Consider the following 12,784-nt stretch of genomic DNA (forward strand, 5'->3'; position numbering starts at 1 on the left):
GAAGTCATAGATACAGTATTATGCACAACCTTCTTCAGCGATCCATTGTGGTCTAGTGGTTAGGATTCCTGGCTTTCACCCAGGCGGCCCGGGTTCGATTCCCGGCAATGGAACGTAATATTTTTACTTTAATATTTTTTTAAGGTAAATCCAACAGGAAAAACATGAATATTGATAACGACATCACACAGATCCGCGAACAATAAAGACGATAATATGTTTTAATTTTGGATAACGGAAAAATTGTATATTATGATAATGTCTTTTCTATTAATTTGCGGTTTTAGATACACGAAACATAATATGTATATGAACAGCAATTACCTCACTCACTGTATTTATACCGTTTTAATCATTGTCTCCATGACACAGAGTAGATATGCTTTAGGGCGACAAAGTAACTTTTCATATATAAATATGAATTTTGTCTCTCTGTTTCCTTCTCTTAGTAAGGTAGTAAACCAGAAAATGTATTTGAAATGTTTAAAAACTGTAAATAACAGACAACAGAAAACAAACGTAAATAATATTTATATGACAACGAATTAAAACAGATCGAAACATTTGTCATATCTACATCTGGGCATCAATATGCTGATATTATTCATATTCTAAATTATGTAATTGTAAATGTTGAGTTTTTAATTTAAAGGCAAAATTTCAACTTAATTTTATCTCTTTATGTGTGCTTTATTTAGATGACTGGTAGATTATTCAGCTTTATTATACGTTATGATGATGATTAATATTCTGCAGAAAGGTGAAAAAAAACTCCCTCCTTCTTGATCCGCGTATTGCTATACCATGGTATGTGTGCGTGCGTGCGTGCGTGCGTGCGTGCGTGCGTGCGTGCGTGTGTGAGTTCATGTCATGAACAATATCACTTATGCAACTATAAACATCTAGATGGAAGTTCACAGAGCAGCAGAAATTATTTATATACACAGCTACGCTTATTTGTAATTTTTAATCCCAGATTAACACGAATATGAGCACATACATGACAAATACCTTGATGTGATTGATTACATCTAAACATACATATTAGTAGGTCGTGTACACTTATTGTTTTGGAACTAACTGCCTGTTAGTATGATACCCACATATCAATGGGATTGACTTGGCTCTGTTGAACAGTGACCACTGCAATAACAAATCGGAAAAGAAGGGAATAGTAAGTGTTGCACTTGCAGCGGAAGAATCCATTTTCACCGAGGTGAGGTGAAATGGGGTTTGACGTCGAGTTCAAGATTATTGCACTATATAGCGACGTGCATAGGTGGATCCAGATGGGGTCCAGGGGGGCCGGATTATACATGTAGAATGCAGACACCGGTACATACATTAGTAAAATTCCCCCACCCCTGTGCCAGATTCAAGACATACTCTATGATGTTCAAACAAGGCCCTAGTTTCTCCTGTCACGGGGCGCGCTCCCCGCTGTGCTGACACATTGTCTTGTGAGAAGATAACCGCACTAAGGAGGCAAATGTAACCTTGAACAGGTTCGAACCATGACCCGTATTTAGTGTCAGGTGTTACTTATCACTACATACTATCCGTTTTCCAGATATGTGTCAGCATGAGGCATATTTACTATGACACACTTTGATAACGGTTTTATGTCTATGTAGATGTCAACGAGTTAATGTTTTATCCAGGGCGCGGTTATAATGAAAAGAGTTTTAGAATAATACTAATTTGAGTAAGGGTAAGATGAACAACTTCTTTATTTTAATTAGGAGCGACGTTTCGGTGTAGGTTCTCAAGCAGGAATCTACCGAAACGTTGCTCCTAATTGCAATAAAGAACGTGTTCATCCATATATCTTATCCTTAGTACTCCAACTTCTAAATGCCTCTCAAAGAAGTAAAAAAATACTAATTCTGGTATTAACGCCATAATTTGGAGACACTTTCTTATTGTTTGTGCATGGCGAGTGACACCAGACCAATACAACCATATTCGCCGGTACATTTGTCTGAAATCAGTAAAACAAATTTAAAATTGCCACAGAAAATCAAAGAAAGACATTATGATTTGTCTCCTATTGGCAGGGGGTGTTTCATATCAGAAAAGTAGAAGCAGGTACAGCAGTCAAGACATATTGGGTGTACCTGAGGTGATGTAGTGTGTGTTCATAACTGAACAGGAACAGAAACAACTGTCACCTTGTCATCCTTTACCTTCAAAAGAACTACGAGTCTTAAGATGTGACAAGATAATACTTTGTTAGCCGATTTGAACACATTTAAGGAAAAGTCATAGAAACATGCCACATACATACAGACACAAATACAGGTTAACATGAGTGAGTGAGTTGGGTTTAACTCCGCTTTTAACAGTATTCCAGTTATATCGCGGCGTGTCAGCTTAATGTGGGAGGAAAGCCCGAAGTGATGCAGGTCTCAGACGTTTACCACTTCGGTGAAACCAACGAGCACGGGTATAGTGCTTGTAAACCTAGAAACATGGGATTCGAACAGGGATTCGAACCCACAATCATAGGTTTCTGGCGTGCCCAAGGGACGCAACTCTGCACAGCGAATCGCGGCGCCTTAGACGACTGGGCCACCCGTGCCACCCAAGTTAACATGAAATGCAACAAGATATGAATGAACATACGACAACGATATCACTGTGCATTAAGGCATATGAGCAATAAAAGATGAAAAGCTACCAATGAATAAAAGCGTATGGCTTCTTTAAAAAATTGGTGGTCTTATTTACAAGAAATAAGATTAACAGGTTAATACTTAAGTTAACAATAAACAATAACCCAATAGAACATTGAAAGACAGCTTAGGGATAAAAGTATATGGCTTGTATATGGCTTGTAGTAAGAGGCGACTTTAAAGGGTGATCGGACGGTCAGGCTCTGTGATTGGCTGGATGTTTCTTAGTGGTCAGATGGCGTTGGTCTTAGCTCATTTTACTTGTTTGGTTTAACAGACTGCTTTGATAAAGTTATGTAGCCACTGATTCATAGGATTAACACTATCTGTAGCAGAATAAAAACGTTATTCACCAAAGCTGGAGTCACTCCAGCGTAAGGTACACCACTCAAGCGAAAAGAGTGCAAGTTATACATTGTACTTTCTAACAGAAACTGCTTGAGCTTTACAGTGAGTGAGTGAGTTGGGTTTAACGCCGCTTTTAACATTAGTCCAGTTATATCACGGCGTGTCAGCTGTGGGAGGAAAGCCTGAAGTGATGCAGGTCTCAGACGTTTACTACTTCGGTGAAACCCACGAGCACGGGTATGGTGCTGACAAACCTAGAAACATAATTGAGGTGAACCCCGAGCTTGACAGAGCTTTACAGAATTTTGAATATATTGGCTGGTGCTTTTGACATCGCTTTGATAAATGCAAAAACCGTCGTTTTTATCTACAGTCACAGGTACCGTATATAACCCGGTTTGATTTGTTTAGGTGTAGTATGTTACAATCCACAGAATGACTCATGTTTAGAAAAAAGAGAACCACTCAATGTTGAAAGAATACGCGAGACTGTCAAGACACGCTTGTCCTGTGCATTATTGCGAACATGATTGAGTTACATCCTGGCGCGTTGTTACTGATAGGTTGTTGCAATGATAGTTTCATTCCGTTCTTATAGGCGGTAAATACTCAAACATCAGCTTTATACCCTAAACTATCATTTGTAAATGGACATGCCGTTAACCATGAAGTGGACTAATGCTGGTTGGTCATTAACAGTGTTGGTGAGTGTATATACATGTTAGGTTTGTGGCGAAAGATAAAGGAGATTATCTTTTAAGGGCACATGAACTTTGAGTACACTGAGAAATGGAGATGGTATGGAGACGCATATGTGACAAATCACAATACGGATTATCTGGAAATTATTGTCATGAGCTAATCCCATTAATGCAAACGTGAGTTCTAAATGATTTTAATTATCCTAAATAGAAACGATTCAGCAAGATTCACTATACGGTATACCGTCCTGAATTAGATTGGATTTCATTATGAATCCGCCGACTTAAATTTTCACAAATGTGGAATAAAATATTCAGAACAGTATATTTTGTAATCTCCCCTTTCAGTTTTTAACCAGGTTTCAGCATAGTAATAAAACAGAGACGATCCATATATCAGAAGGAAAATACATCTTTGACATTCTGCTTGATAGTTTAGATTTCAATGCATGAAATAAAACGTAATAAACTTAGCCCCTAGGGCGCAGCAATTCACCCAGCACAAGTACAGCAATAGTTTAGGCCTTCAAATGGGCATTGTAATACCCTGGTATGGGATCCCCACATACACGGCGGAACTAGTATGTCCACATCGTCTTCAATAGTGTTGTTATACACCGGCCTGCAGATAGTCGAGTCTGAATCAGACAAACCCGTGGTGCGTATTAAGAGCATCGTCCCACGCCGCCGGGATAACGATGTCAAGCAATCAGCCAAGTAACCGAGCCAAGCCATCATGTCCATTTATTCGCAGTCAGCTTCCTAGAGCTTCTGCAAAGGTCTCCGGGGTTTGATCTCGTGAGAAGATCTTTCATAATTTTATTTTACTTCAAGTTAAAGAAAGAAAACCCATATATTTTGACGCCTTGAAAAAATGTGATCCCCTTTATGATAAGAAACAGTAAGAACAAGTTTCAGCGCAAACAATCCATCGAGCGGTTATGGAGATCATATTGCCTTTAGAACATCATCTTCAGCGGTGAAAGAGTCGTGCTGATAATGATGCATGCACTGAAAACAATTGAACCATCTTATGATCATTATTATTTGCGCATTATGTTAGGGTGGTTATGAAAGAAGCTTATTAAGGGCTTCTGACATGAACCTTCTTGTCGGCCGTTTTTAAGAATATAGCAAAACTTGACTCTGACGACTTTGAAGAAAGGTGAGACCCTGTTTGTCAGGAACTCTCATAAAAAATACCAAGGCGAAAATGTGAATGTTCCGCAAGGTGAAAAACAACGAGAGTTGACAAACATGTACGTGTTAAAAGACCGGAATTGACACATGACAAAACGATAGAAGGATAAAACACCAAGGCAGGGGAGATGCAGTCTGTGTATACATATATCAGTTTGGTTGGATTTTCAGATGGGGAAATCATTGTAAATTTCCATTCATTAGATCGGGATAGTTATGTCCCAACAAGACTTCCATACATCAGGCTTTATAAAGGAATAACTCTGCAAAGCGTCTCTTCCTTGCTGTGGATCTGGCGGGGATATACGTACAATGAATATCAAGGTAATTCACACTAACGATTTCTATGTTTCTTTAATAGTACAATATGCACTTGTAGAAAGTGATAATGTTTATTTGTACTTTGAAAAGACAATGCCTTTTACAAAAAAAAAGTCAAATTTATCATATGTCAATTTGTAATAGTTATTTATGCGTTTATGTTTTACAATACATTTGTTAGTTTGATATTATCAATTTTCCTAAAGAAATCCACATACTGCTTTGACTTAACATACTTCTCTTTTCAAAAGTACAAAGGTATATGTACATGAAGTGGCGAAATGTACAGGGCATTGTCTGTTTAATCTAAGGTGAAGAACAGACAGGTGTCAGTATTTTTCTAAAAATAATATATGTTAATTGGACATAGGTAAGGATTGTTCTCAAGATAATGGTATATTTCGTTGGTGTAGCCTAATTGGCCAAAGCGTTTGCTCATTCCGAGTTCGATTCCCGTGTTTGGTGCAATATGTGATCACATATTCTTTGTGCCATTATATGGCTTGACTAAAGGTAAAATTTGTTTAAAGCCCAATTCAGTCACTAAATCCAAACCGATGAACTTGATTCAGAACATGCAAGAATTATATTGATTGTTACATAGGTACAAAGGTAATATGTCACACGACAACCAATCAGCTGTGGTTACTGTGGTTATAAGTACCTTTCCCCAATAACCTTACGTGTTATTTGTCATCGGGTATGTGTTGATACTATCAACCACACATGTTTAGAAATATTCCAGTAGCTCAAGACTTTGGTTTCTATAATTCACTTTTGAGGTTCAATCGAGCATGCTCTTTCTACTAAGATTTTAAAGGGGACAATACGACTCTTGCTCATAAGTTATTTTGATGAGGGCTACAGCGTTCAGGCCTTGGTAAAGCTTTTTTTTAAATAATGGTAGACATGTGACGTATCAGTGATAGCAATTATGTCTGGTGCAATTTCCTATAAATGTGCCATTGCATGACAACCGTCTTCGTTATGCCTGATTGACCTATCACGGAACTGATAACTAAGTCAGGAGTTGGACACGAAATGTCAAGAGTGGTCACGAATGATATATGTACTAGCGACAGGAGATCACTTTGACGAACCAGATGGGGTGAATGCTGGACACACGCGGGTCTGATGGTTCTCAGAAACCATTTATCGAGAGCTGTGAACATTGCAAGATGAAAGGGAAAATCTCTCATTGTCCCTTTACGCATGACCACTGCGATGGGGACATAATTGCCATTTAAATACTTAAACTACAGTGGATGCAATGCAGCTCCGGACAATCAAGCAAAAAACCAGACCTGTCAAATTTGATTGATAATGATATTTCTTCAATCTCATTAAAATCAGATTTTAGTTCTCGCTATCACTAAACAAAGATCTTTGTTTCGCGGCAGCGAGAACTTAGGTCTGATTTGAATAAGATTGATATTTCTTGAAATTTATGCCTCCACAGGTTAACTATGATAATCTCAAAGACAAGGGAATACCTTGCTTCATAAAACACTAATACAGCATTGTGAGTTAATTATGACAAACAAAGCAAATATTATCACGAATAGCACAATAGATAGATGCACGGCGTTCTAAACGTATTCCCTGTGAAGGTCAAAGGATTCTTTGGTTTTAGACAGTTTCTGATGAGAATATTTTCCTCGCCCTGTGATCTGCCAGGTGTCTGAAATAGGTCGTGTCCTAGAATAACTTCATAAACAATTTCGTGACTAAGATATAACCCACGCATGAAACATTACACTTTTTTTTCTGTGGAGCCACATACTTACTACAGAGTGATTTTTTGGTAAATCAAGTGCATTAACAAACACAATGGTGAAGACGAAATATGAAGTGTCACTAGCAAAGTGCGATATCCAGTGAAGACAGAACTAAGGCTCAGTAGCTCATCTGGGTTAATTACGATTAAATCAACGAGTAAACTTGTAATTGCTCAAACAGATTGACAAATGTTCCTGACCAAAATTAATGTTTTTGTGTGGGTCACACACACACACACACACACACACACACACACACACACACACACACACACACACACACACACACACACACACGTGCGTGCGTGCGTGCGTGTGTGGATATATATATATATATATATAGTCGGTATCCCGGGTCACAACAGGTCCCCAGTACCCAATGCATGTCTCCCTGTGGGGATTCCGGGTCACAACAGGTCCCCAGTACCCCATGCATGTCTCCCTGTGGGGATCCCGGGCCTCAACAGGTCCCCAAAACCTCATGCATGTCTCCCTGTGGGGATTCCGGGTCACAACAGGTCCCCAGTACCCCATGCATGTCTCCCTGTGGGGATCCCGGTCCTCAACAGGTCCCCAGTACCCCATGCATGTCTCCCTGTGGGGATCCCGGGCCTCAACAGGTCCCCAAAACCTCATGCATGTCTCCCTGTGGGGATCCCGGGTCTCAACAGGTCCGCAGTACCTCATGCATGTCTCCCTGTGGGGATTCCGGGTCACAACAGGTCCCCAGTACCTCATGCATGTCTCCCTGTGGGGATTCCGGGTCACAACAGGTCCCCAGTACCCCATGCATGTCTTCCTGTGGGGATCCCTGTCCTCAACAGGTCCCCAGTACCCCATGCATGTCTCCCTGTGGGGATCCCGGGCCTCAACAGGTCCCCAAAACCTCATGCATGTCTCCCTGTGGGGATCCCGGGTCTCAACAGGTCCGCAGTACCTCATGCATGTCTCCCTGTGGGGATTCCGGGCCTCAACAGGTCCCCAGTACCCCATGCATGTCTCCCTGTGGGGATCCCGGGCCTCAACAGGTCCCCAGTACCCCATGCATGTCTCCCTGTGGGGATCCCGGGCCTCAACAGGTCCCCAGTACCCCATGCATGTCTCCCTGTGGGGATCACGGGACTCAACAGGTCCCCAGTTCCTCATGCATGTCTCCCTGTGGGGATCCCGGGTCACAACAGGTCCCCAGTACCTTATGTCTGTCGTAACAGCCGGTTAAAATAGGTATGTCTGGTCACTTGACTTACTGCGTTACATCGTGACCCGACGGTGTTGACTGCTGCCTAAACATGCGTCCAGTCACTGGTTTGTCCGGTCAATTATGCCAATATTCACATACTCGCTGTTCCTTTGCCTGGCGATGTTTTTAGATTGTGTGATACAGGTATTATATTTTCCTTTTTAGGGTGTAGCAATATTTTTGGCGGCCATGGTGGGGGCACAGTGCCTCCCCAGCTTCTCACAACATCCCCGTCATTCCAAGAAGACACACCACGTCACCATGACAAAACAAGTCGCGCCCTTCGGAGGTGTAGCCCTCGACCTCTGTCCAACCTGTGTCCAGTTCACTGGAGAAGCCATTGATCAACTCCTCAACATCATTCTCAGTAAGTGTCCTCTGTGGGGCTTGTGACAGGGGATGTTTTGCTATGCCAATACCTAATGCGTACTTAATGCAAGTCTCGTGACGTTACCATGTCAGAATAATTCCCCAGTACCACGTATTTGTCATATGAGCCGCCTAATGAGGTTGGCTGGTCATAATCTGATGCCACTGATTTTCCGTCATCGTTGGTCATTTCAACCACTGGTTTGTCTGGCACAAACCTACGTACAGGCCATCGTAACATAGCTTGAACATTGCTGACTGTCGTTGGTGTATGACCGTAGTATTTTGGCCTTCCCTCCCCCAGGGATGTGCTTCTGAATTACTGGTCAAAGGGCGTTAGTTAGTTAGTTTGTTGTTTAACGCCGCACTATTCCAGCTATTAGTATATGACGGCGGTCTGTACATATTCAAGTCTGGACCAGACAATCCAGTAATTGACATCACGAGCATCGATCCAGGCAATCGGGATACGATTACATGCATCAACCAAGTCAGTGAGCCTGACCATCCAATCCCTTTAGTCGCCTTTTACGGCAAGCATGGGTTGCTGAAGACCTACTCTAATCCGGATCTACACGGGTCTCAAAGGGCGTTAACTCACCGACATACTTGTGCAACTGCAACATATATCAACATGCATGCAATGCAATTCTATAGTAAAGTCACAGTTGGGACCGAGTCTAAGGTTCCAGATTGCGGTATGTATTTTTATCTCGAATTCGTGATAAACTGAAAATTTTCATATAGTGAAACGGTTGGGACCGGAGAATAGGTTTGAGATATCGGCACATTATAGATAACGGGGTTTGACTGTATATACCTGATCTGTATTTTAAAGTGCATGACACCCAGTAGTGTTTTCAGGGAGATATTTGATTCAAACTCTTTTCACATAGTTGTGCACATTGTATTGGTAATATATATGTCTTGAAATACATACCTTGACCTGTTAAGCAAGGATGTAAGAAAGTTATCACTGCAGGGATTACATGGAGAACAGACAACCTATTCAGGTTGACGCACGTGTATGTTGTTTCCTGCAGATCTCGGGGTTGTTGGATCCTGTGAAAAATTGTGCGCAGCTCTTGGTCAGAAGACCGGAAGTCAGGCCCTGGCGGTCGTCTGCGATCTTCTCTGTGACATTGCTGGTATTGACGAGTTTGTGAAACTCATTCAGAAGTGAGTAAACATGAATAGGTGAATGGGTTGAAGGCAATACAGGTTAAATATAGCAGTGTGGTATAGTCCTCGCCACTTGAAATAGTATCATGAAATATCGCAATTATTAACTAACAAATATATCTACATGTGTGCTAATACTTATAAAGTGAAAACAAGCCATTCAAGCGATAAAGAATATTACTTACAGTAATGACAAAAATTGCAAAGTGCGTTTTTCAAGAAATATCCATTTTCCTTGCGATAAATCATTGGTTTTGATCAAGCGGTTATAATCAGGGTGAGGATCAGCAGTAAAGTGACAACGAGTGTTTATATTTAGCAGTGCGTGCCACTCGAAGTAGTTCATTTGAACTTAAATTACTACATCCGCATGATCGTTCCGGTAATGTACGTTCATTGCTATTGACCTAGTTCGAGATGCAACACAACTCATAGTTAAATAAAACATATTTTACTTCTAATTAAAAAAGGCACAGTTGCTTTGAAAAATATGCGTTAGCATTAAAGAAAAGAAAAGTGCCTAATCTCTCCACAGAATTCGTTGTGATACTACTGTTTTCTTCCACAGGGCTGATCTTGACCCAATCTATTTCTGTGAACTTCTTAACGTATGCCCTATTTTTGATGACGGGGATGCCAAAATTACGGAACTTGCAATCGTCCCAGCATCAGGACCCCAAGGTAGGACGGCAACAGTCGCAGATAAAGAGAGGATATTTGTATTTTTTTGTCAAATAACATCTTTATTTCAGCGAGTGACATAGTTGAAATTTATGAGTGGCGCAGTCAAGAGTGGAATGATCAACTTCGTTAGGTCACGAGAATAGACAACATGTCATCTGACAAGAAAAGACAAATGTTCTGTTTATTCTGTATTTTCTTACTAATTTCAATGATCGTACTGTGAAAACCACTGACAGTAGTTCCGACATTAAGTGTTATGTCACTTGAGTGACATAAAAATTATACATATTTTAATATAAATGCAAAATTTATACAACAAAATAAATAAGAAAGTGTTCTACCTCACCTAAACAAATAATGTATTTGTTGTCCATGAAGTTGCCCACAACACCATTACACTACTTTTCTTCTTACATTTATTGGAGAAAGCAGTTTCGAAGTTACTAAAACATTTGTCCGTACTATGTTACCGCCTAATCAAAATTAAGTAATACTGTTCCTGTGCCTAGTTGATGCTTGATACTGATTTTTTATTCAATTTGCTTCAGGTCAGAAAACAATCAACTTTTCTTACACCTCCAAGAACGGGACCGGAACTGGAGAGATCGTTGTTCTTGTAGAGACAATTGATGGGCTTCCAATTGGTGAGTTACCAGCAGTCCGGGTTAGAATAGAACCCTAGGAGCCTCTGCTTATCGCTCGAGGCGACTTTATGGATTAGGTGGCATCGTTGGTCACATTATCTATTAATTACAGACCCTCGTTATATCTGGAATACTGTGTGGCGTGGCGTGAACAAGACACTAACAAGATGACACTACTGACGATGCAGGCAGTCTCATAACTATGACTACTGGCCAATATAATACTTTATAAGTTAATGTAAAGAGACGCCAGAAACCTTTAACTCAACCTTAAAGATAATGTAACACCCGGTAAAATACTTATCTTTATTCTAGCCAATTTTTGTCACTCCTCTTGTCTTGAACTATGAATAACAATGAATAACTCGATCATTACTAACAATGGGGGCATGACTACAACTTGTCGGTACAAATACGTTATAATTAGGTGATTTTACAGAGAAGTTGCATTAACTTGACAATAAAACTTTAAGTTTGTGGCAGAATATTTAGCCTTGGTATGGCTATCGAACCGACCATAGCTCGGTAAATTTACGATGGTCACCCCGACGTCGAGTAATCTTGGTATCACTGTATATCCTATAGTATAAAACATACAAGTTCATTTCTCTCCACAGAGGATAGTTTCCTGAACCAGAAGTCTCCAGCAGGCACCTATCCCACCCGTATGACCCTGAAGGCTGAGCCTGACCCCAGCTGTGACCCATCCCAGGGACCGTGCGAGCAGTGGCTACCAGGAAACTACACCCTACGTGTTGGTGGGTGCAACGTGCAATTAACTACACGGGGTCTGGTATCTGGCTCTCTACACCTGGCACAATAGCGAACTCTTCGAAAACAACAGCATGATTTACTTTTCGGATTTTGATGAGCCTTATTACTGATGTGGGGTAGTCTGCTGGTTAACTCGTACGCTTGTCACACTGAAGGCCCGGGTTCGATTCTCCACATGGGTGTACAAATTGTGAAGCTAATGTCTTATCCGATAGTAAAATGAATGCGAGGGCTGCAATCTGTAAACTTCGCAATACAACTTCGCGAATTTGGTGCCACATTAAGTAAGTATTAAGTTTGATCAATACTTATCAGAACAATTTCCATTTAGTTGTTTTTTCACAAATTTTGCTAACCAGGCTAGCTTGTTCCGGAAACGGGATCAAAATGAAAATTCAGGGCATAGCATATTACTAATAATATCCGCAAAACTGAAAACTCATCATGTTAATTCATCTCTTGATAACATATATTCATCAGACTGATCAAGATATATTTTCCCTTTAGATATCTGTAATGGCGAGTGCGGCAGCGACCATCCCCACAGCAAGATCTACGACAGACGCTCCATCTCTTTCCTCATCACTGCATAGATATATTGTGTTGTAAGGACTTAGTTGGAATAAATATGGAAAATGTAACTCCCATCTTGATATATATCCTTGAACCGACAACCCCGACATTTGATGTTATTGTCACAACTCCTTCACAAAAGTGTATAACCGTTTCGTCACCTGAGAGAGTGTGTATTTCACCCATGCTACGTGCTACTGTTTCGGTCCCCATTGAAGGATTTGACTGGATGAGTTACTTTACTTTGGTGAGAGGCCATTTTGATGTCACGGAAACATTCTTCAAAATTATACTT

General features: G+C 40.6%; 1 protein-coding gene and 1 non-coding gene across 2 annotated transcripts; both read left to right on the forward strand.

The window, feature by feature from the left end:
- The first annotated feature begins 41 nt into the window (after positions 1-41).
- Trnae-uuc lies at positions 42-113 on the forward strand. Its single transcript has one exon. It is a non-coding gene; the product is annotated as a tRNA-Glu (tRNA).
- A 5,011-nt stretch (positions 114-5,124) lies between these two features.
- LOC124119832 (countin-3-like) lies at positions 5,125-12,557 on the forward strand. The gene is made up of 7 exons (XM_046482486.2): positions 5,125-5,248; positions 8,429-8,630; positions 9,676-9,811; positions 10,383-10,495; positions 11,047-11,142; positions 11,760-11,900; positions 12,424-12,557. The coding sequence occupies exons 1-7, from the start codon at positions 5,237-5,239 to the stop codon at positions 12,507-12,509; spliced, it is 786 nt and encodes a 261-aa protein (XP_046338442.2). The 5' UTR covers positions 5,125-5,236; the 3' UTR covers positions 12,510-12,557.
- Positions 12,558-12,784: the final 227 nt, after the last annotated feature.

Source organism: Haliotis rufescens, unplaced genomic scaffold, assembly GCF_023055435.1.
Source record: "Haliotis rufescens isolate VD_foot unplaced genomic scaffold, xgHalRufe1.0.p SCAF_3, whole genome shotgun sequence".
In the NCBI taxonomy this organism is placed as follows: domain Eukaryota; kingdom Metazoa; phylum Mollusca; class Gastropoda; order Lepetellida; family Haliotidae; genus Haliotis; species Haliotis rufescens.